This window comes from Diachasma alloeum, unplaced genomic scaffold (genome assembly GCF_001412515.2).
Source record: "Diachasma alloeum isolate Michigan unplaced genomic scaffold, Dall2.0 Dall_scaffold_00271, whole genome shotgun sequence".
Classification (NCBI taxonomy): Eukaryota; Metazoa; Arthropoda; class Insecta; order Hymenoptera; family Braconidae; genus Diachasma; species Diachasma alloeum.
Genome location: NW_021680410.1, coordinates 491,824 through 517,022, shown reverse-complemented (window position 1 = coordinate 517,022; position 25,199 = coordinate 491,824). Strand labels below are relative to the sequence as shown.

The 25,199-nt window shown below is 35.0% G+C and overlaps 3 protein-coding genes across 4 annotated transcripts in view; 2 read left to right on the top strand and 1 right to left on the bottom strand.

Moving 5' to 3' along the window:
• The window catches only part of LOC107037900 (S-methyl-5'-thioadenosine phosphorylase), a 5,027-nt gene extending 1,853 nt beyond the window's left edge, over positions 1-3,174 (top strand). Inside the window, exons 2-5 of the mRNA XM_015256715.1 lie at positions 482-642; positions 704-1,127; positions 2,599-2,808; positions 2,876-3,174. Coding sequence (XP_015112201.1) covers positions 482-642; positions 704-1,127; positions 2,599-2,808; positions 2,876-2,914 — 834 coding nt within the window. The 3' untranslated portion in view covers positions 2,915-3,174. The remainder of the gene's footprint in view (positions 1-481; positions 643-703; positions 1,128-2,598; positions 2,809-2,875) is intronic.
• Positions 3,175-4,581: 1,407 nt separating this feature from the next.
• On the bottom strand, positions 4,582-19,074 carry LOC107037899 (V-type proton ATPase subunit C). Its single transcript, XM_015256713.1, has 7 exons — positions 18,858-19,074; positions 15,390-15,710; positions 11,902-12,492; positions 9,079-9,265; positions 7,692-8,144; positions 6,296-6,434; positions 4,582-5,782 (listed from the first exon to the last, which is right to left on the bottom strand). The coding sequence occupies exons 2-7, from the start codon at positions 15,673-15,675 to the stop codon at positions 5,687-5,689; spliced, it is 1,752 nt and encodes a 583-aa protein (XP_015112199.1). The 5' UTR covers positions 15,676-15,710; positions 18,858-19,074; the 3' UTR covers positions 4,582-5,686.
• A 962-nt stretch (positions 19,075-20,036) lies between these two features.
• Positions 20,037-25,199, top strand: LOC107037839 (mannose-1-phosphate guanyltransferase alpha). Of its 2 annotated transcripts, none has more exons than XM_015256612.1 (4): positions 20,037-20,325; positions 22,421-22,858; positions 22,993-23,269; positions 24,659-25,199. In XM_015256612.1, exons 2-4 carry the CDS (start codon positions 22,446-22,448, stop codon positions 25,022-25,024), a joined length of 1,056 nt encoding a protein of 351 aa, XP_015112098.1. In that variant the 5' UTR covers positions 20,037-20,325; positions 22,421-22,445; the 3' UTR covers positions 25,025-25,199. The 2 variants fall into 2 exon arrangements, with proteins under 2 accessions (XP_015112098.1, XP_015112097.1); XM_015256611.1 differs by having other exon boundaries at positions 22,276-22,858.

Below are 25,199 nucleotides of genomic sequence, written 5' to 3'. Positions count from 1 at the left end.
GGCGGGTTGAAATATCTCTCTTATTCACCCCGGTACCCCATTGTTTTTTGTCGCCATCACATTGAACACATCATTCCCCATATCTTCAAATTTTTTCAAATTTTTCTTGAGTTCCTAGGGGGTTGAAACGTTCAATTTAATCAAAACTCCATAAGAGGCCATGTATAAGACTGATTTTGTTTATTTAATTTCTCGATATCCATAAGTTCTAAAATTTAAAAATTGTCACCGATGCTCACCATCTGTCTAATACTATTAATTAAAAAAATTATAACTTTGTTGGTGAATGTCAATTTTCAAGGTCATCGCCAAATTCACTTGGCACCCTTAAATAGAGAATATTAACTCTGAAAGTAAAAATCGCCCAATTGGTCGTCCATAAACTATTATATTCTCGATTCGTCAAGCTTCTTCTTTCGTCATGCACTCCCGATTAGGCCTGACACCTCATACCTCCACTTATAATTCGATATCCATGCAGATTGGAATAATCGCTGGATCAGGGCTGGAAGACCTCGCCAAGCACCTCCTAGTAGACTCCACCCCAATAGAAAAAGAACAAGTTCAAAATGATTTCGGTGTGCCAAGCGGCACGATTCACCTTGGAAGCATTTCAGGAATACCAGTGGCCTTGCTATCTAGGTAACCATTCCACTATTCCAATTTTCACGCCCTCCGCATTAAAACTTCCCCTGTTATCCAGACATGGGCCGGGTCACAGAGTGAATCCGACGAACGTCAATTACCGTGCGAATCTAGAGGCTTTGAAATCACTGGGATGCACCCATATATTGGCATCGACGGCCTGTGGATCTCTGTCCGAGTCCATCGGCCGTGGGCAATTGGTCATCCCCGATAGCTTCATAGATCGCACTAACAGCCGAAAGGGAACTTTCTTCGATGGAACTTCATCCAAGTACCCGGGCGTCTGTCACGTCCCGATGGAGCCAGCCTTCCACCCAGCGACCGCCGAAGCTCTGGCCCGAGCGACGAAAGATCTGGGTCTGAATGTGAAGAGGGGAGGGACCATTGTCGCCATCGAAGGACCAAGATTCTCCTCCAAGGCAGAGAGCAAAGCTTGGCGGTTGTGGGGCGGTGATCTCATCAATATGACTACCTGCCCTGAGGTATATACTAGTTGAAACGATCGTGATCCTTTACATTACGAGACCGAAGGCGCGCTACAGCGCGCTGTAATTGTAACAGTCGTAATTGAAAATCTCGAAATTAAATTAATCGTGAATTAAATTTGCCCCCTGAGACGACTGGAACCAATGAGGAGTTATCGACTTTAAGGCCCGCGTGTACTATGTTTCGAACGTTATCTCTATGTTTTTTTCATCTTTCGTCATCTGAAATTGTCAATTAAGTCCTGCATCATGCAGAAGTTTTGAAAAATTATGAATGAATAAAAAAAAAGTAGAAGAAATAGACCTTTTCATTCTGAGAGTCACTAGATTTGCGGACACTTTTTTTCCATGTTAATTCCCCTAGGATTTGCGGACACTTTATCGAATTTACATATAAATCATGGTTTTTGAGCGCTCAAGTTTATATCATTGTAAAGTTCAATATTTATCAGAATTTTCCATGGTTTTTTCGGAGATTTTTTCGTTGAATGAACGAAATAAATATTTCCCCTAGATTTCCAGGATGAAAAGGTCTATTCTTAATTTTTTCGAAGAGCATTGTTGGAATTCATGCCTGAATACAAAAATTAATTTCTTAGTTTAGTTAAACATTTTCTCTTTTCCACCCAAACACTCAGGGTGACATTTATGGCTTTTCTTAGAAAATAGAGACGTGAAGAAAAACAGTCCTCATGGTGAGTCACAAAGGAGAGGCTGAAGAAAATTGAAACAAGGGCCTTTTGTCAAATGGGTCCAGAGAGTGAAAACTCTCATGACTTTTAGTTAGTCGTCCTAGAGACTTCGTTGGAGAAAGATATACCTTCTGCGTGCGATCATTAAAGAGTTTTACTTTGAAGAATAAAACTAATGTGTTTTTATTGAGTATTCCTACACATAATCCAATAAGCATTTTTAATTTATATTCAGAATATGTTGAATAACAAGAAATTGAAAAATGTATCTGTTTTACGGTGACAAATGGCTTTTCCCATACTGCACAGAGACATTTACTACGGAAAAGGCTCTTTGAAAAAAGTTGTAATATTTTGGAGAATTTTTTAATCACACTTTCATCACCTAAAAATGACAGATGACTACATAATATTGTTTTGAAAATTGAGATACCTAGCTGTCACTTCCCATGAGGAGTTAGTGTTTTGTTATCCACCATGAAAAATGACAGCCAATCGATAATTTGCCACAGCGAATCAGATATTTATAATTTCAACTTTTTTCGACTCATTCTGAATCTCAATTAAAAACGCTCTTTGAAAAAGTTCAGAATTTTTTCTATTTTTTTTATCATTCTGTCATCATTTTTGGGAAATTCTACATGATGTACCACTCAATTGACAATTTTGAGTTACGAAAGATGAAAAAAATCCAGATAACTGCCCTCAGAAAATATTGTGCTCTGGGAAGAGATCGACCGCTTCAATCAATCGAATCTGTATTTTTCATTGAACAGGTATGCCTCGCGAAAGAAGCTGGCCTTCTGTACGCAGCCATTGCGATGGCAACCGACTATGACTGTTGGTCTGAATCCGAGGAACATGTTTGTGTAGCTGACGTGATGGAAGTTTTCAAGAAAAACGTCGTCAAAGTGACTGAAGTGATAGCCCAAGCTGTTGAGATTATTGGGAACATGGAGTGGGATCAACATATCGATGATTTAAAGGTACGATTTGTACTCTCTTCGACATTTTAGATAGACCTGGAGAACATTTTCTGTTATTTTATTTCAGGATTTGATCAAGAGTGGGAATGTCTCAGCAAAGGACTGAAATCAACTATTTATTACCGAATTCTTCATCCACTTCAGGACAATTCTCGTCTTTTTATCAATCAGTTTCGACAATCAGTATTGCTTTCATTCCGAAGCCATCTCGAATCAATAACCCATGCTCGTGTTATATCCAAAATATCATTGCTCTAAAATAACCAAACATTAAACGACTCTCAGTATTCCCAACGCTGAAGGAATGCTGCATCAGGACACAGTGCATCGCTCCCGCAAATTTCAACGCGTTCAACGACCGATTTTGCGGCTATTTCCCAAACAATTCATAAAAGAATTTTCTGGAACTTCGAAGCTTTTGCCACGGGGCAAAAACTGCCACGAAGAACAGCCAGTCGTTAGCCAGAATTCGGAGACATAAGACCCAGCGGAAATAGCTCGCGAAATCGATCGATAGTATTCAACTCCGGTAGTAATTCGATAAATTAGTATCGATACTACGTTTACGGTGACTTTTCGTGTGAAATTGGTCAGAAAAGTGAGCGTTGGTGCTGATCTGGGGACAGACCACTCTAAAATCGAAAGCAGCAGCTTTTCTTGCGCATAAAGGGACGAAATTAAAAATTCAATTTATTAAATAGTGCTGACGTGCTCAACTCAAACTGTTAAAACTCTGTATCAACTCTTGTTACACTAGTGAGTGGAAGTTTATCTCAGTGCATGAGTATACACAAGCTTAGTGTCAAAAGTGCGAGAAAAGAACAGAAACTCACAACCAAAAACAGTTATCAAAAATAGTGATTCGAACTTGACTAGCAACGTAAGAACCGATTTGAATTTGGATAAAGTTTACATCGAGTGAGTACCTAATCCTTAAACTTAAAAATTGATAGGAGATTTTCTACGGGAGACAGATTAGAAGATAAAATATTGTAACGATTTCTGTAATTTCCAATACTACCTTATTTTGAAGATTATACGTGAAAATTCCTCATACATGAACAAATCTTTTGGTTATTTCGAGAACCTTTTTCCATTCCTGGGTATTCCCTAAAATCTTCCCCATATTTACTTTTCATTTGCAAAGAAAAAGGTAAGACTAAGAAATGCAGTAAGCGTCGTCCTTCCCTTAAAAACTAAAACAAGATAAATTATAAATTCCGATAAATCTTGGACAATTTTAGCAAATTGTTTGGAAATTAAAATCATTATTATTTTACCCATTGTCCATCGACGCAAATAACGTCTCCAGACATAACACTCGAATATCAATTTTGTTACTTTATTGCCACTGAACTTGTCCTCAATTTCGATGCGCTGATTAATCATTTTTTATAACTCACAATAACTTTTTACTGTGAAATTGAAGATTTACTATTGAGTTTGCAAATAAACGTACAACTATCTTTATCTTCGCCTATTTTTGTCGCGCAATATTCACTGAGAGAAGATACAAATGTTCTCCAGCAAGTTTTGTTTGAAACAAAGCAATCGCCAGTTAAAAATTACGAAAAAAAACAAAATCTAGTGCTGCCCATTTGAAGACCGTCCTGAGATGAAAAATTATTGTTGCAAGAATAGCCTCGGTTATTTAAAAAAATATTTATTTTAGTTATTGAAAGTCAATAAATTTTAAGAAGAAATTGTTTGGTCCAAACAAGACTTGTTTGAGCCTTACATCTCAGGGCACAAATAAAGAGCTTTAAAAATCAATGAAATTGCAACAATGATTTATTCCACCTCATCAGCACTCACGGAAATAAAAGATGTTAACAATATAACGGAACGGGATATTTATTCATAGCTTTACAGTGTATTTCATAATCGATGTACAGTGATCTGAACAATCGCATAACCAATTTGTATCTACAATATACAAGTTCATCCTGGCGTTTTGTTAAAATCGCATCGGAACCTTCATATCTTAATTCCATTCCCAAAGTGGACCAGATCATCTCAGGCTCTTTTCGCAACGTCATTTTTTATTTTAGGAGAGAGGAAGGGTCATTGAAAATAATTCATGAGTGTTATTGCTTCAAAGTTCTTTGAACATTTTCCTTTTATCTTAAAAAACCTCAGAAACTCTCCATGTTAAAAAAAAATACTGAATGATTCCTAGTAACTTATCACTCGTCAAAAAATTTCCAAAGATAATTACTATCTCGACGAGTGACTGGAAAAATCACGGGATCAAAAACTATATTCTTAAGAGAGAATTCTAGAGTCCAAATTGCTGCGTCCGCCCTTTTCACGCCTCGTAATACTAAATTCAAAACGCCATTTAAACAATTTTAACATTCATAAATCTTAGTATAGAACAGTTTCTCATTGAACTCAGTTAAAATGAGGAATTGAACAGAGGAATCGGGAGTTGGAATACATTGTAAAAATACCGATCAAACCAGGATCGGATTCAAAACTAATTTTCATTATTTTCAGGTGTTTTTAGTCATTCCCCATAAATCTTTTGTGATAATTATTTACAATGGATTGTTCCTTTGACTATTTTCATTGCCGTATTGTTCGTCATCCGAATTTGTGTGCTTATACCAACATGATTTGACTGAATTGTCTCTCATTACTCTATAATGTCGACTGGGAATTGGGGGGTGAAGGTCCATTTTATCTTCGAAATCAGTGTGGAACTTGTTTTCATATGCACTCCACTGGCGAATGACGATGATTTTACATCACTCACCTGCCCCATGAGACTACAATTCCTCTTATGAACAGATGAATGGACAGAAGAAAATAATAGTAGCATGTTGGATGTGCGCCTAGAGGACGTTAATATTGACACAATGTCGTCGTTGATTCCTTAAACCTTATTGTCAACCATATCGACGTTTATTTTGTAGTAGACGTAGGGGTAATACTCGTTCTGACCGAAGCCTAGACCCGGAATATCCATACTCTGAAAATAAAACAAATATTATTTTACAATGAACAATTTTATGATTTTTTTCCCTTCACGATGATCAGATCAGATTAGATATGAGTAGCGAAGTGGTAATACGGTCTAAGTCGACTCATCTCTCAGTTGAGTTTTTGAGGAATATTTCCGGATCTAAGGGAGATAGCGAAATTTTCGTAATTACATTTGTTGTAGCACTCAATCGGCTCGACAAAAACGGTTGTAACAACAATTTTGCTATCTCCCTTAGATTCCGAGATATTCGCTAAAAACTGGTCAAAAGTCAAAATTGACTTGTACCGTTTTATCACTTCGCTACTGCCCAGAGTCACCTAAATCATATGATATTTTGTGACATCCGCCTCTATTTAATCAGTCCACCAGCCCTAACTCTATTCTGGCACCCATGGAAACCAATACACGCCCTGTTCTAGCGAATGAAGAAAAGAACACTCATTTCGTTCCTTTAAAGCTGTTGCAACTAATAACTCTGGGACAAATGAAAGGACTTACATCTTGATTGCCACCCCCTGCCCCCGACGCCGACGAATCCAAGTGCGCATACAATTGATTCAAAACATCCCGCAACCTTTTGGTGCTCTTCTTATTCGGATGCAGTAGAATAGCTTGGAAATTGACGGGCAAACCATATCTGCAAAATAAAAATCATTACCCCCCTGCAGTCACACGCACGAAATAATTTAATAGAAAAACCTATCAAATTCATGAGAAAATTCTATTGAATTTCTATTACTTTCTATTAGTTTTCGGCTGATTCTATTGACATGTGCAATAGAAAACATTCAATACAAAAAGTCAACAGAATTCGATTTTTCTATATAACTTATTATTTTCATATATTTTTTATAGAATTTGCTCGACTCAAATTCTCAAGTTTTTTTCATTCTATTTTTCTTTTTTTCTCATTAAGAAAATCAAAAGAAAAAACTTGGAAAATTGTGGCCGAGGAAATTCTATAGAAAATATCTCAATAGAATAAGTTATATAGAAAATCCCCCTGCAGTCACACGCACGAAAAAAATTAATAAAAAAAACCTATCGAATGCATTAGAAAATTCTATTGAATTTCTAGTACTTTCTATTAGTTTTCGGCTGATTCTATTGACATGTGCAATAGAAAACATTCAATACAAAAAGTCGACAGAATTCGATTTTTCTATATAACTTATTCTTTTCATATATTTTTTCTAGAATTTGCTCGACTCAAATTCTCAAGTTTTTTTCATTCTATTTTTCTTTTCTTCTCATCAAGAAAATCAAACGAAAAAACTTGGAAATTTTGAGCCGAGGAAATTCTATAGAAAATATCTCAATAGAATAAGTTATACAGAAAATCCCCCTGCAGTCACACGCACGAAAAAATTTAATAAAAAAAACCTATCGAATTCATTAGAAAATTCTATTGAATTTCTATTACTTTCTATTAGTTTTCGGCTGATTCTATTGACATGTTCAATAGAAAACATTCAATACTAAAAGTCAACCGAATTCGATTTTTCTATATAACTTATTCTTTTCATATATTTTCTCTAGAATTTGCTCGACTCAAATTCTCAAGTTTTTTTCATTCTATTTTTCTTTTCTTCTCATCAAGAAAATCAAACGAAAAAACTTGGAAATTTTGAGCCGAGGAAATTCTATAGAAAATATCTCAATAGAATAAGTTATACAGAAAAATTGAATTCTATTGACTTTTTCTACTGAATATTTTCTATTGAACATTTTAACAGAATCGGCCAAAAACTAATAGTAAAAACTAATATAACAGTTCATAGTTAAAAACTAATATAACAGTTCAACAGAAATTCAGTAGAATGTTCTAACGAATTCAATAGGTTTTTCTATTAAATTTTGTCATCCATGCACGAAAGTAATCCACAAGCAGTACCTCAAAACAGACTCAACAAAAACTCTGAGAGCTTTCACATGAATCCAGGCGCAGAAGCACTCGCTGAAGTTGACCTTCAACCAACGAACCAACGGCCCAAACTGCTTCTTCTTATCAGTCACCAACTTGGTGATTTCATTCTTGCCAGCAGCGAGCTCCTCCTCATTGTACGTAAAATCACGAACTATGAATTTCTTCTCGCGCGCGTGGAGCTTGAACTCCTCAGCGACTTTTTTGAAAAGAGTCACCGTGAAGAGCCCATACTCGGAATCCTGTGTGATCATTTGGGTACTTCGGGGCACTATCATGTCTGTGAGCTTCTCGTACACTGCGTGCCACTCCTGGAAATTTGATTTCGGCACGATGACGAGTAAAGTTGAGAGGTACTCGCTGTCTAAGATGAAGTGCTCTTTCTTAACAAGATCAGCGAGATTGCGAGTCAATAAGCTTCCGCTACGAAAAATTGGATAAAGTCAGTGGGAATGGGGAATAATAAATTAATTGAGAGGCTTCAGAAGTAAACTACTGAAATGCCAAAGAGAAGTGGAAAAATCTAAGAGATTTTAAAAGTATTTTAAAAATGGTCTTCTATAGAAACTGATTGGATCGAGTTGAAGTTCATCCGGAGAGAATGAATAGTTCAAAGAATTGTTCAAAAATGCCAAGTAGTTGACTTTATACGAATTTGGAAACCGGTAAGGTCGGAGATGGGAAAATTCACATGTAGACTCTACATTTGAAATTACCGAACACGTGTTTCGTTTTTTTTTTGGAAATCAGCCCCTTGGGTAGTGCAACTTAGAGAGTTCTAGAAATTTCATGAAAAAAAAAATGATAACACAATCATGATGATGATGTGATGATGATGGGGATGATATTTTTAATAATAATAATTAATTTTTAATACTAAATATTATTAAAAACATCTTAATTAATTTTTTAATAACAATTAATTAAGATGATGTTTTTAATTAATAGTAATAGTAATTAATTTTTCAATAATAATAATTAATTAATAATTATTAAAAAAATAATAATAGTTTCCAGGAAATTCCTAGAATTTTCTAGAAAATGACAGAATGTTCTTCAGAGGAATAAAAATCGATTTGCCGAATAATTGCATTTCGGAAATTTCTAGAACTTTCCTCTGCCACAAGGGGATTTAAAGACGGTGTGGTGCACCCAACTCATAATTTTAAACATTTCTTCAAATTATTTATCCTTTCCAGGTCACCCTCAACTCATTTCACCAAACTCTTACAAAAAGAAAAATTTGTTGAAGCTATCGTTCAGACTTTTCTACTCCTCTTTGACTGAAAAGTAATGGCGCAAAGTTTTCTTGACTTTCGAGGCCTCGCAATATCGTATAATGATCATTGACGATTACGTTTGCTTCTTCTCGAGGTTCTGAAGGCTTCCCTTGAGATTATTGTACGTCGTCGACTTGGTCTTCAAGTCAGAATCAATCTGTCCGACTTGTTTACTAATAATATCAGCGATATTCCTCAACGACTGTTTGATCGGATACTTGGCCATATCCCATTGAAAACGAGTTATATATGTCGGCAGATCACCTGTTATGGTGGAGAAAATCATTGGAATAATTTTTACAAGCGTGTACCAGTAGTTCACACCCTCATTAGACCTGATATCATTATTCTTTCAATAAGGATAAAAAAATAAACATGCAAGGTGATGAAATCGTGACCCGTCGCATTGTGTTAGTGCCAATTTAATGAATTGCACTGTGAATGCAGTATGAGATTTCAATATTCTCATCAACACTAGCATTTCCAGTCGATCTGTCATGATCGCGAATGTGAGTGAACCTTGGAAATAAATTCAGTAGGTCCATGCCAACTGTAGAAGTTGATTGAAAAATTCTACATAATTGAAATTGTTATTTAAAAATTCTATCCCTATTGAGGAAATTTGTGGATTAAATTTTGAATTTAAGCAACGTTATGTCTCAAGCCAAGCAGCACAACAGTTCAAAGCAAGTATGGGTTTATTGATTATCAGGATACGGGGATAGTAGAGCATTTAAGAGTAATTAAATCGGGTCTTTCCCCTTCACTCGCGATGAAAATTCTCTATAAGATTGAAATTCTATCGTGCAAAACATTTACTGCACTTATCAATGTTTTCTTTAAGAATTTCATGCACTTAAAGGTAGCATTCCATCGGTCTCTAAGGTTGCTCATTGAACATAATCCCTGTGTTTGTGCTGTTTTTGTATTGATAGATCATGTATGAAATTTGAATTCTGGGTTTTTGCCAGGGTTTGTCCCATGTTTTTCTTGTTGTTGTGTAGAACTGATTGAATGAAAAAAAAACATTGGTACTCTGCAGAATCCTATGACACGTGTGAAAAAATTGAATAGAAAATTTAGGAATTCTATTCAAAAATTATATTTGTTTTTTGCGCTGATTCTGTTGGATAATCGATGAGAAAAAGTCAACAGATTTCGAATTTCTGTTTAAGGTCCGGATGGATTATCTTACGAACGTGATCTTGGTTTTTTTTAAATTTTGATAATCTGAAATGATATCCAATTGCTATTCAGTTTTCGATAGTCTTTGAGTCTTCAAAAAATAAGGTTGTACAATTAAAAAAACTTTTTTTTTGTCGTTATTTTACATCGCTTCGACCCGGCTAGGGTTTACTGCGACGATGATCAAGACTTTAAATGGTTAGATCGCACTATTCTATCCGGCCGGGGTTTGAACTCGGAACCTTTCGCATGTGAGGTAACGAACTTACCCACTGCGCCAAGCCACCGGGCAATTGAAAAAAAAAAAAAAAAAAAAAAAAAAAAANAACTGACAGTCAATGGCTGTCAGATCGTTAGTTATCATGATAAATTATCCATTCACTATTTCCTCTCTATCGCATTTATTTCTTAATCTTTATTAAAAACGCTCTTTGAAAATGTTCAGTTTTTTTTCCAACTTTTTTTGATTGTACAATCATAATTTTTCGGGACTCCTGCGTAATGTAAAATCCAATGGAAATTGTGATATATTTTACATTATGAAAATGGAAAAACAATCGAGATAACGGTCGAAAGATAATCCACCCGGGCCTTAAATTTTTCTCTTTAGATTTGTTCTATAAGAATGCTTGGGCATCAATTTTCCAAGTTTTTTCCACTCGGACTCTACAATGCAAAACAAAACAAAATCCAGTGGAAAAAACTTGAAAAATTTTGTGCCCAATAATTCTAATAGAAATAATTTAAAAGAAAAATTCAAACAGAAATTCGCAATCTATTGACTTTTTCTTATTGAATATCCAATAGAATCAGCGCAGAAGACAAATAGAATTACAATATAATTTTCTAGCGAATTCGCAAGGTTTTCTCCTAAATTTTTTCCCGCGTGAATTGCGAGGAATATTCATATATTGCAATAGCCACTGCTGAGGATTTTTCGATTCTTCATAATGAATTTCATGATTATCCGTCAATTACTGGATATGAACGAACGACAATATCCGATAAATATCTCGTCTCTTTCTCGAATCGACACATAAAAAAACGGAAAAAATAACTTCAAAATAGAGCAAAAAGCGTGAAGGACAATGTATTATCGAAGATGCATGGAATAGTGCGCAGAGTGGGATTCAAAATAATAAGACATGATGTAAAATAACTGAAATCAATTGTATGAGCTGCTCGCCAATGTTCACAGTCGATTTCGTATTTCTATTGATGAAAAACTAGTGAGAAAAACCATGAATACATCGGTAGGCAAAGCATCATGGAAGCCCACTATTAAATCCGAATAAATGCTCATGATTATGAAAAAAAAAAACTAATGACTCTGTTATATTCATCAGTCGTGTACGCTTCGGTGATTCAATGTCTGCCGCGCATTGCTGTTCTTTCCCCCCAATTTTCCTAATCCAATAAAGCATAACCGACTAATGATACTGTCACGTCGCACTCACACTGAACTCAGACTGTTCACCCAATAGCTCCTCGAAAAATAAAATAATAACAAAACGAATGTCAACCTCTGGATTCAATAGTGGATAACAGGAGATCATTGACTTTGGAGGAGTGAAATGATGAATGTCTAGGAGCTTACGAGGATGACAGTAAAATGCCTGGATGTAATCGAAATTTATGAATAAAAAGGAAAGACAGGGGTGAGTGTATCCAATCGGTATTTTTTTTTGTCTCGAGGCAGTTGGTGGGATGGGTACCTGGATTAGGCAGAATGCCACAATCGTCTTGCTCTTGTTCTTGATCTTCGCTATGCTCCTCATCATGACTGGTGTCAGTGTCATCAGCATATGACTTGGAACTTGATGACGTTGTACGACGTAATTTACGAACTTTTCGATGACACTGTGAGCCACGTCGTCTTGTTTTATCCTCATCGCTACTGCAATGTGATGAGAAGGATTGGGACGGACTTGTGGGTGTTGGAGTTGGCGATGGTGATGAAGGAGCAGAAGCAGCGCACCAATGTGTATGGTAACACGAATAAATCGACGATTCATTCTGTGCACGATTATCACCAGCCTGGCTTATCGTTAATCTCTTGTCGGCATTGGAGTTATGATTCTGGGTATCGTGATGATTGTAATGACTGGAATGACTATGAAGGCTTTGGCTGTAATGACGTTCATGGTGCTGACCTAAACTCGGCGCTGGCTCTCTGTCATTATTGTCCAGCTCCTTCCATGGCTTGTGTTGTTGCTGATCCCTCATGCTCTTGTGTGATGGTGTTACAGGGGTGTTTGGTGGGGTGTCCGGACCCCCCTCAAGGCTCGTGTTCTCACCGTCATCCACTGATGTTTGACCTATCCATTATAACCCATTCCCAGAATCTTCTCCCGATATTTTCTTACTCTAGTTTTTTTTTAATTTTATATTTTAGTTTTTTTTTCAATTCCAGTTACTTGCTTTCAAATTTATCCATCTTTCTCCTTGTTCAACTAAATGTCTTTTGCTTCCTATGCAAAAACGCCTAACGACAACGCCGACGATAACTCAACCAAAGATAATACAATAAAAGAAGAACATCAATTTGAGAACATGAGTATTTAACTTTGAATAACTTTATTTCTATTCGTCTGTACATCACTCAAATGAGAGGTAAAATAAAATGAAAACAACAATGTCTGTACCAACAATAACAATCACTCGTAAAATATGAGGAATTCGTTAAATACTCTGTGGTGCTCAAAAACGAAAGAAAAATACTCTTGTGAAGTGAAATGAGAGAGAACATGATCTTCACTAATCGAACGAGAAATGAAACAAAAACATAATCTCTTCTCTTCGTCATGTTAACTATTTCAAATAAATAAACGAGCAAAAAGGCTGCAAATGAGAATTGTACGGTGCAACGCAAACAGCCAAAAGTACTCAAACGATAAATGAAAAAAAAATTAAAAAAATCAACGAAATAAATTAAATTATTAAATTGAATCGAAAGGAAACCTTTAACAGTGGCTACTCCTAGCTTGGTGACCACAGTAACCCAAGCAACTCCTAGTTCCTTCTAACATTTCTTTATCTCGAATGATATTAGACTGTTCAGTTGCTCGTGTGGTCCTTTCATCTTTAGTCCAATTATTAAAATTAATTTTGTGGCTATGACTGAAGTATCTCGCGGGCAGACATTTATTCACGCACTTGAGACAATTTTTGTATCAGAATATTTGGGCGGTGCGCGTGTTCGAGCATTTCATCAATGAAACAATAAGTAAGGTAGGGGGAGGAGGGTTAATGTGGTCGAAATAAAGAATAAATGAAGCAAGCGAAGCAACATTACAAATACAAATAATAGGTTTATTCCCTTTGTTAGAGTGCATTTAGTAAGGAATTTTATAGATTAATGAGAATTATATTGTAAGAAGCTTTACCATTTTGCCTAGTCAGATTGTTTCACAAAAAACTTCACAGACGAATCTAGCGAATTCTGTGTAGAGTTCTACTGGATTTCTATTGAAAATTTTACGAGTTTTTGGCCGATTATGTTCATGAATTCCGCAGGTTTACTGCGCATTTTTTAGTGGAAAATGTTGAACAGAAAATATGTCATAGAAAAAAGTCAGAATTTCATCCTTCTCAACAACCTTTTGCATTTTTTATTAGAATTTATCGAGAGGAATGTTACAAGTTTTAAAAAAATGAAACAAAAGAATTTGGAAAATTTGAGTTAAATTTGAGTCAAATGTCAATGGAATAAATTGTACAGTAAACACTAATTTTGTTCATTTTTTCTACAGAATATTTTCGCATTGAACATGTCTATTGAGAAAAAACGCAGATGAGCTGCGAAATTTTTCACTGGAATCTCCCAAAAACTAATAGAGTTCCACAGAAATCCAATAGAATTTTCCGGCGAATTCGCAAGGTTTTTCAATGAAATTTTTTCGTACGTGATACTATAAACTTACTTCAAATCTTTATATATTGCAATGGATCAATATCTGTTCTGATTAATATCCGAAAGAATTCCACAGATAAATCTAGTGAATTCTATGTAAAGTTCTACTGGATTTCGATTGAAAATTTTACGAGTTTTTGGCCGAGTATATTCAAGAATTTTAATGGAAAATAAACTATCTCATAAAAAAAAGAATTTCATCCTTCTAAACAACCTTTTCCATTTTCTATAAGAATTTATCAACAGGAATTTTACAAATTAAAAAAAAAAGAAACAAAAGTATTCGGAAAATTTGAGTTAAATTTGAGTCAAATGTTAACAGAATAAATTGTAAAGTAAACACTAATTCTGTTCATTTTTTCTACAGAATATTTTCGCATTGAACATGTCTATTGAGAAAAAACGCAGATGAGCTGCGAAATTTTTCGCTGGAATTTCCCAAAAACTAATAGAGTCCAACAGAAATCCAATAGAATTTTCCGGCGAATTCGCAAGGTTTTTCAATGAAATTTTTTCGTACGTGATACTATAAACTTACTTCAAATCTTTATATATTGCAATGGATCAATATCTGTTGATACTTTTTGAAATGAGTTTCGTACACCATAAGCATACATAACGACAATACGATTTATCCGCGTATGCGTCCACACCATAGACACAATAAATTCTCCTCAGTAATCATTGTCATCAGCATACGCGGTAAATCTGAATACAGTAATCTCTGTTCATAGGAAGTACGAGGAGAGGATTTCTAGGTCAGAGTACAGACGCTCTGCATATGGAATTCATTCCTGTTGATTTTTTAAAGGAAAAGTGAACGAAAAAATTGTCAGTAAATTAATCATGACGTGAAATAATTGATATTCTCACGACAGGAACTACCCTTTTTTCAAAATAATAACCAAAAATGATAAATGAATTCCAAAGTTGAGTGTGCTTGTATTGTGTTGTGTATAGTATTCATCAGTGACATTCCCTAATCACAGTGAATATTCAGTGATAAGAAGTTTTGATACGTCATACAAAAAAAAATGGTATTAGTCAATCACCATTACTGGGAGAGTCTGGATAAATAATTGCAAGTCCATAATTTCCAAAACGAAAATTCGAGGGATTAGTTTTGTTATTCTGCAGGAATTCAGTGGAATTGTTAAATAATTTTTGTTGCACTCCAGACTCCCACATGCATCAGTTGAATACTATAACTATACAATCAGGAATAGTAAAGATACAAGACGAATGTAAACTCATGAAAAAAAAGGGTAAACTTTTTTGTGGATTACTCACTATTATTGGCCATCAAATTCTCATGCAGTTTGTCTCTCTGATCCTCAAGTACTTCCCCCAAATAGGCAGCCACCTTGCGGGTCACTTGTTCGACAAATGCATCGAGTTTCCCGAGGTCGTCAGACAGACCGACCAGTTGATCCAGGGTACCGACTTTCAAGTCCGGTATATGGAATTTGTAATTTAGGGATAAGGAATTTTGTTTGGATGTGAGATTGTTCATCGTGTCCCATGTCTGCTGACACGTTTTGTCTCCTGGGGCAGATATCAACCAGTATTCCGTCATGTTCGAGGGGATTTTGTGACTGGGGTTCAGTCAATCTGGAAGGATTCAAGTGCTCAATAATTTGGTGACTGGTCATTTAATCCTGAACGAAATGCATGTAAGAAATATTTTCATAGAAAGACCTAATGAATTCGCTAGAAAATTGTATTGGATTGCTATTGAAAAATTCCGCAGCCTATCTGCGGGGTTTTTTATAGAAATGTTGAATGGAAAATATTCTATAAATGTATTATTACATTAATATTCTAGTTAATGTATTAATTAATTATTAATCAACACATTATTACTTAATCAACTTAGTGATGAGGAATTAAATTAATTAATTATTAATTATTAAAAATTATTGGCATTATTAGTAATAATTGATCTAGAAGTGCAAAAATAACAGTCTTATGAGAAAATTAGCTTTCCGGAGTTGGAAAAAGATGAAAATCAGAAAAAATGAATAAATTCTAGCGAAAAAATCAACAGAATTTAATTCTTCTATTGAAATTCGTCAGCTCACATTTTTTTTTTTCGTTTGTTTTTTCCAATGAAAAGAGAAGAAAAATTGCACAGAAAAGACTCAAAAAATTCATATTCAGGAATTCCTACAGAAATTGTTTCAATAGAAAAAGTTTTATAGAAAGGAAGTTCTTACAGGAATTTGCTACAAATTTCGTTACAAATAATGTAATTCAGTAGTGAAGTGGTCAAACGATTTAATTCAATTCCATTCTAGCGCCAGTTCTCGATGAATATCTCAAATTCTAAAGAAGTCAGCAAAATTTCCGTTAAATCTTTTTTGTAGAGAAAAATGAAGACTATCGAAAAAGATCTTACAAAAATTTCGCTTATTCAACAAAAACTCAATTGGGAGCTAAGTCGACTTAAACCAATTGACCAGTTCCCCACTGAATTGTTTCTATCGGTCATTTTCTGTAATGAAAAAGCGAATACAATTGTTCATCAACTTCGCCAGGTTTTCCTATGAATTTTTTTTTGTGCGTGTGCTCTTGCAAAATGGTTTAGGTCAACAAATTCAATAGAACGTACATATAAATAATGTCACTTCCAGTCTTATTTCCATCCACAAGATTTAATATCCAAGCATCTCATCTTCAAGACAAGTTTCTCTTAATTTTTCAAGATCTATCTTTCAGGACTAAATTACCAGTAATCCAAAAACTTAGCTAAACACACAACTACCTGTCGTATCAATAATAAAACAGATCTGTGATGATTCACCCCTCATATTGCTTCAACATCTAAGAGAAGAAACGCTCCCGCAACGAAAATTCTCACGAACATTCGCGAATTAAAAAATTGAAAGAATTGAATTGGCGAAAATCGTATCTTAAATCCAGTCTTATTTTCATCCACAAGATTTAATATCCAAGCATCTCATCTTCAAGACAAGTTTCTCTTAATTTTTCAAGATCTATCTTTCAGGACTAAATTACCAGTAATCCAAAAACTTAGCTAAACAAACAACTACCTGTCGAATCAATAATAAAACAGATCTGTGATGATTCACCCCTCATATTGCTTCAACATCTAAGAGAAGAAACGCTCCCGCAACGAAAATTCTCACGAACATTCGCGAATTAACAAATTGAAAAAATTGAATTGGCGAAAATCTTATTTTCAATCCAGTCTTATTTTCATCCGCAAGATTTAATATCCAAGCATCTCATCTTCAAGACAAGATTAAGTTTCTCTTAATTTTTAAAAATCCATCTTTTAGGACTAAATTACCAGTAATCCAAAAGCTTAGCTAAACAAACAACTACGTGTCGAATCAATAATAAAACAGATCTGTGATGATTCACCCCTCATATTGCTTCAACATCTAAGAGAAGAAACGCTCCCGCAACGAAAATTCTCACGAACATTCGCGAATTAACAAATTGAAAAAATTGAATTGGCGAAAATCTTATTTTCAATCCAGTCTTATTTTCATCCGCAAGATTTAATATCCAAGCATCTCATCTTCAAGACAAGATTAAGTTTCTCTTAATTTTTAAAAATCCATCTTTTAGGACTAAATTACCAGTAATCCAAAAACTTAGCTAAACAAACAACTACCTGTCGAATCAATAATAAAACAGATCTGTGATGATTCACCCCTCATATTGCTTCAACATCTAAGAGAAGAAACGCTCCCGCAACGAAAATTCTCACGAACATTCGCGAATTAACAAATTGAAAAAATTGAATTGGCGAAAATCTTATTTTCAATCCAGTCTTATTTTCATCCGCAAGATTTAATATCCAAGCATCTCATCTTCAAGACAAGATTAAGTTTCTCTTAATTTTTAAAAATCCATCTTTTAGGACTAAATTACCAGTAATCCAAAAACTTAGCTAAACAAACAACTACCTGTCGAATCAATAATAAAACAGATCTGTGATGATTCACCCCTCATATTGGTTCAACATCTAAGGGAAGAAAAATCCATCTTTTAGGACTAAATTACCAGTAATCCAAAAACTTAGCTAAACAAACAACTACCTGTCGAATCAATAATAAAACAGATCTGTGATGATTCACCCCTCATATTGCTTCAACATCTAAGAGAAGAAACGTTTCCGCAACGAAAATTCTCACGACATTCGCGAATTAAAAAACTGAAAAAATTGAATTGGCGAGAAATTTCGATTTTTCTTATTGTTAAATGCAAAACATCGGGGGGGCGTGGCAAATAGATGTCTCTCTTGAATTATTATTACGTAATAAGGCGCGCTTTTCACGTGATCCGAGTAAAGAACAAAATCAGTCAAGCATATGAATATTTTCGTTATGTTTTGGGGTAAATACTGGCAATTATATCAGAATCGAATGTGCTCGTTAGTTTAGTGTCGTCGAGGTGCATTCGATGCCTCATTTTTGTGCAATGAAATTGATAACTCGATGCAGAGGCGACTCCGAGAGGCGCCTGACGTCTGTATTTGCCGTCGTCGCCGTCGCGACTACACCAGTCAAAATCAATAGTCGTCCAATGGAAAAAGCGATTAGACTCGACGGGGAAAAATCAATATCAATCGAGTCCCTCGAATTTCAAAGGACCCGAGGAGGAATTATTAATTGATTTTGGGACTGTTCAGTGGTCTTGGAGCTGCCACTCCGATAATCACAAAGTAATTTTCTCTATTGAAATCGACATGTCTAGGTGAAGGATGCATTATAATTTGATAAGTACCTTTGTGTGACGAATTGATCGGGTAGGGATGGCAAGTCGAGTGACCCAACACACTTAGTCTCACGAACAATGAGATTTTCACGTTAATTGCACCACTGGGATCTTCGTCTACTCGTTTTTCGTCGAAACCATTGTCCCTCACGTGATGGAGTGCTACTTTGCGTTGCCCAGTGTTGGATGCTTCGACCCACCCGATCCGACAACTAAGCAGCGAAAACAGCTGACTGCCACACCAACACTGCTACCAACGTTCGGAGGCAAAGCCTAGGTTATTGTTTAGGGATTTACAATCTAGTTACTTTCCACGTAGCGATGGGCGATGTTTTAAATACATCGATTATCGAAGAATTGATGTTTTTCAAAAACATCGATGTTGCGAATCGATTTTTCAGAAAAAGACATCGATTATTTAAAAATTATTATAATTAATTATTATATATAATAATTTCCGCCACATTGTGATGAAAAATATTGTTCGTAACTCGTGAAAAAATATTTTTTAGCTCGTGGGATTATATCACTCGCCTTCGGCTCGTGATATAAACCTCCCACTCGCCAAAAAACACTTTTTTGCACTCGTTACAAAATATACTATTTTTTCTTCTCGAGGAACTGCTTTGGACATTACCTTCAACGTAGCGATGGGCGATGTTTAAATACATCGATTATCGAAGAATTGATGTTTTTCAAAAACATCGATGTTGCGAATTGAGTTTTCAGGAAAAAACATAGATTATTTAATAGTATATTTCGTAACGAGTGCAAAAAAGTGTTTTTTGGCGAGTGGGAGGTTTATATCACGAGCCGAAGGCGAGTGATATAATCCCACGAGCTAAAAAACATTTTTTCACGAGTTACGAACAATATTTTTCATCACAATGTTGCGGAAATTGGACTTTTAGGCACGCGGAGCGTGTCGAAAAGTTCACTTTTCGTCACAGCGTGATGAAAAATTTATTTCAATATTTTGTTTTTCTTCTCGAGGAACTGCTTTGGACATTCTTCGACTTCAGGCGATTCTTTTCTCAGACACAATTTGCCCAGATTTAGAGAACACTCATGAACGATTTCTCCCCTCGCACCTGACAGCCCATCATCGACAGTCGATACCATAGAAAATTACCATAAGTACAGAATACTTTTCACTCTCGATACTCGTTACTTTCTGGTTTCAAAAGTAACGATATAAAAGTAACGAATGGTTACTACGCGCACATCTCTCGTATTGTTTTCGTCGTTTCGTGTCGGTGAATAAGATCTCTGCTGGTTTTTACGTTCGGAGGGCAGTGCGAGGTTTTTGTTGGGGGAAACATACGTGGCCGGGTGGGAGTGATACTTATCAATTGAGAATAAGTCAAGAATAAGTGATTAAACTTCTCTTTCTTGGAAGACTTTTTATAGTATCTGTGAAATTTTGGGGATTTAAGGATGCTGAAGGCTGTTATATTAATTGGCGGACCTTTGAAAGGTATGAACTGACAGATGAACATTGTTTATGAAATTCAATAATGTGTAGATAGGTGATTCAGATAATGGGTAGGAAATAATATTCTAATGTAAGAATATCCAAATTTCGTCCGTTGGAATCTTCATTTTAGACTCTTGTTTGGGGGTGAAATATTTGTTGTCGTTTTTTGTATTCTTGATTCATGAGTATTTCCATGGAATTCGTCAATCAGGAAGGGTCTATTTTTGAATCACGAATTTTTCATTCTTGAATCAAAAACTCTGACGTTTGTAATTTAGCGAAACGGATAGCCTTGGGTAAAGCATATTTATTGTTGGGGCATAAGTATTGCTGATTCAAGAATTTTCAAATTCTTTATAAAATTATTGCACTTATGAACAATTTTTACAGATGCCATCTAAAAGTCCCCATCAAGACCGGTAAATATCGGGAAATTTACCGGTAAATTGTTAGCTGTGAACTAAGATTGTTTTGGGGAATAAATTATTTTTTAAAAGATTTCACCCTCATCCCATCCATCACAATGAAAAACAGAGCTCAATTTTTTTTCCCTTGTTTTTTATTCTGTAATCGATCTTTTGGATATAAAATGTAAATATCACAAGCTTCTTCTGACGAATGTCGTTAAAAATAAATAAATATTCAAGAACATTGTTTTTTTGAATTAAGAATAGCATCATCCTGATCCAAGAATGTTTTCAAATGATAAATAACTCTTAACTCACGAATATTCTTTCTCAAATTCGTTATGCAAAAAACCAATTTTCATTCAATAATTTCAAAACTCGTTATTCATCACAAAAAAATTTCTTCATTTAAGAATACTGTTTTACCCACGATAATTTCCATTGTCTACTTTGTAATTAGGTAAACCATTTCTCCCACTATCACCGTACATTCCAAGGCCCCCCTTCCCCTTTACGCGTCTCATAATGATTCAACATCACATTGAGGTCTGCGTCGAACTGATAAACCTCAAAGAAATTCTGATAATTGGCTCTTAGAACACCTTGAAGTCCTTGGATTACGAATATTACATACTTGAATAAAAAACATTTCATGTTTACGTTTAGGGGAGGGTAGGGTAAAATGGACACTTTTGACTTTTTTTGAAATATTCATGACGTGTTGAATTGTTCACGAAATGGAATCATTTTGTTTTTCAATTGAAAAACAATGATTCCTCTTTGTGATGAGATTAGGCTGAGATCAATTGATCAATCTATTTCTGAGTTATGAATATTTTTAAAAAAGTCAAGTGTCCATTTTACCCCACCCTCCCCTATGTCAAGATTTAAAAAATTATCAATTTCACAACACGCATGAATAAATTCAATAGAAAACCTAGCAAATTCGTTAGAAAATCCTATGGGAATTCTATAGGTTTTCTATAGGATTTCTATTGAAAAATTCTATTTTTATTGCGCTGATTCTATTAGATGTTTAATAAGAAAAAGTCAATACATTTCGAATTTCTGTTTGAATTTTTCTCTTAGATTTTTTCTATTAGAATTATTGGGTCCAAATTTGCTAAGTTTTTCCGTTGGATTTTGTTTTGTTTTGCATTGCAGAATCCGAGTGGAAAAACCTTAGAAAATTGATGTCCAAGCATTCTTACAGAAAAAATCTCAAGAGAAAAATGCAAACAGAAATTCGAAATCTATTGACTTTTTCTTATCGAAAATCCAATAGAATTCTATAGCCAATTCGCTAGGTTTTCTATTGAATTTTTTCATACGTGAATTTAAAAAATTCTCAATCAAGTCTAATATTCTTCCTCTTACAATAAATAATGTTCCCTGAAATCCTCCGATTAATACGAACGAATTTGATTCAATAATGAAAAAACCCTAACTCAAAATTACAAAACTGTTCCAATCAAAAATAACATTTTCAACTAAAGAATACTATTTTCCCAATAATAATATGGATCATCTAATGAATAATTAGGGACCCGATTTCGTCCACTATCCCTGGACATTCCAAAGCCCCTCTTCCCGATCGCGGGTCTTCCAATGATCCAACATCACATCGAAGCATGCGTAAAACTGAAAAACCTCAAAGAAATCCTGATAATCGGCTCTTACAACGCCAGCGAACTCGAGAACTTTGTCCAAGAGATGATGGATATCTACGGAATAAGCATACGTTACCTCCAAGAATTCACAGCCCTCGGTACTGGCGGTGGAATGTATCACTTTAGGGATCAGATAAGAGCCAGTGGTCCCGAGGCATTCTTCATAATGAATGGTGACGTTTGCGCGGACTTTCCTCTGGAGGAAATGGTGGAGATGCACAGTAACAATTCAGCCGTACTGAGTGTTATGGCGACAGAGGCAACGAGACAACAGTCACTGAATTATGGGTGCATAGTGCCGAGTAAAGAGGATTGTAGACAAGTTGTTCATTATGTGGAGAAACCTTCCACGTTTGTCTCTACTCTCATCAATTGCGGGGTTTATCTAGCTTCTCTGGATATTTTCCAGTTCATGGCGGATGTTTTTTATGCCAGGCATCAACAGGATAAATCAATGTACGTAGTAAATAAATAAAGAGGAACATCACGTATGAAAAAATCCCATAGAAATTTTCTCCTATAGAAATCCTATTGAAACATCTACAATCAGAATGAAATATTCCCATGAACATTGTTTACTGATTCACCAGGCAAATCAATGGAAATGGAAAAGATTCTGCACACATTTCCCTGGAACAAGACATCCTAACTCGACTATCTGAAACTGGAAAGCTTTGCGCACTGCAAACGTCGAATTGGTGGTCACAAGTTAAGACAGCAGGAGCAGCGATCTACGCAAATCGACATTACCTGGCTTTATACCGGTCAAAGGCGCCAGAGCGTTTGGTATCTCCAGCAAGTGGAAAGTGTCAGATAATCGGAGATGTTTTTATTCATCCCTCTGCTGTTGTTGATCCTGCTGCCACGGTAATTATTGCTATTATTTAATTAATTCCATGAATAGAAATTCCATTCTCGTTTTTTCTAGATATTTTTTATTTCGTATTATACGAGATGTTTTAGCACTAAAATGCAACAAGAAATCAAACTTCCACTGTAGAAGAGATTTTTTTTTTAATTGTAACCAATTTTTCAATATTCAGAATTTTGATTAAAAAACGATTTTATCCCACAGAAAAAGGAGTTCAAAGACTTCAAACAACTTTTACTCTATTTTGCTATTAAACGAATGGAGCGGACACGAATTACATTTTTTCTTTTCATCTAATTACTCTCAATCAATCATACATTATTAATTGAAACATGAGAAAAATCAAAATCTATTAACTTTTTTCTATCACATGTCTCTTAATAAAATGGCACGGTAAATTTTCATAATCTTCTCTTTTTTTATAGTATTCTAATAGAACTTCAAGGAAATTCTCATATAGTTCCAATGGAAATTCAGTAGAATTTCTTAGATAACGCGCAAGGTTTTTCTATTAATTTTTTTCAGCCATGAATGAATAAAAAAAGAATCCATGTCTTTTCAACTAGGGGACATTTCAAATCCTCAGATTTAAATACACGTCAAACGGATGAAATTATTATTAATTATTACCGTTAATAATTAAATAGTTGAAAAGGCTGGATTCCCTAAATCTCTCAAAGCGTCAACAATTCAAACAAAATATTCGTGTGCTTACGAATATCAATATATGTCTACATTATCCGGTGAGAAATTTAAGGGGATCACACACACGAAAAAATTTAATAGAAAAACCTATCGAATTCGTTAGAAAATTCTATTGAATTTCTATTAAACTTTCTATTAGTTTTTGGCTGATTCTATTGACATGTTCAATAGAAAACATTCAATAGAAAAAGTCAACAGAATTCGATTTGTCTGTATAACTTGCTCTTTTCATATATTTTCTATAGAATTTGCTCGACTCGAATTTTCCAAGTTTTTTTCATTCTATTTTTCTTTTCTTCTCCCCAAGAAAATCGAACGAAAAAACTTGGAAAATTTGAGCCGAGGAAATTCTATAGAAAATATCTCAACAGAATAAGTTATATAGACAAATCGAATTCTATTGACTTTTTCTACTGAATATTTTCTATTGAACATTTCAATAGAATCGGCCAAAAACTAATAGAACAGTTCAATAGAATTTTTTAACGAATTCGATAGGTTTTTCTATTACATTTTTTTGTCCGTGGAAGGCCTTCGGGCAATGGCCATTCGTAAGAATGTATGTTTCTTGCAATAAATAACGTTAAAAGTTAAAGTTAATTCGCTCATGATTCAATTAATCAGGGATCTTTCAAATTTCTCCAGAATAAAATATATCAATATCTCCTCTGTTGTTTCAGTTGGGCCCCAACGTAAGCATCGGACCAAACGCTAAGCTGGGAGCCGGCGTGAGAATACGTGAATCCATTGTCCTCGCAAATTCACAGATCCAATCTCACTCGATGGTACTACACAGCATAATAGGACGTGGTAGTATCGTCGGAGAGTGGGCAAGGGTTGAGGGTACCCCATGCGATCCAAATCCCGATAAACCATTTGCAAAAATGGAAAATCCCCCATTGTTCAATATCAATGGAAAACTTAATCCATCAATTTCAATATTGGGCACGAGTGTAACTCTCGCAGCCGAGCGAATTCTCCTGAACTCAATCGTGCTGCCGCATAAACAACTGACAAGAGATTTTAAAAACGAAATTATTCTCTGAGAATTTTACATTATTCTTTCTCAAAAGTATTCGCGGCATAATAAATGAAAAATAAATTGCATTGTAAATACTGATTATTTCCTCGGATTTGTGGAGAAATGAAGATTTTCTATCGGAACATTCGCACAAACTTTGTATAATGTACAATGAATTTTACAATAAATCTTAATGATAA

Bases quoted from the DNA above. Each gene is read 5' to 3' on its own strand.
- LOC107037899 (XM_015256713.1), bottom strand. From the start codon at position 15,675: ATGACGGAATACTGGTTGATATCTGCCCCAGGAGACAAAACGTGTCAG. The intron at 12,493-15,389 runs GTGAGTAATCCA...GTCAAACATCAG, and splicing joins GAATTTGATGGCCAATAATA to TGGATGACGGTGAGAACACG. The intron at 6,435-7,691 runs GTACTGCTTGTG...TTTATTTTGCAG, and splicing joins TTTGTTGAGTCTGTTTTGAG to ATATGGTTTGCCCGTCAATT.
- LOC107037839 (XM_015256611.1), top strand. From the start codon at position 20,286: ATGCTGAAGGCTGTTATATTAATTGGCGGACCTTTGAAAG. The intron at 20,326-22,275 runs GTATGAACTGAC...ATGAATAATTAG, and splicing joins AATTGGCGGACCTTTGAAAG to GGACCCGATTTCGTCCACTA. The intron at 22,859-22,992 runs GTACGTAGTAAA...CTGATTCACCAG, and splicing joins CATCAACAGGATAAATCAAT to GCAAATCAATGGAAATGGAA.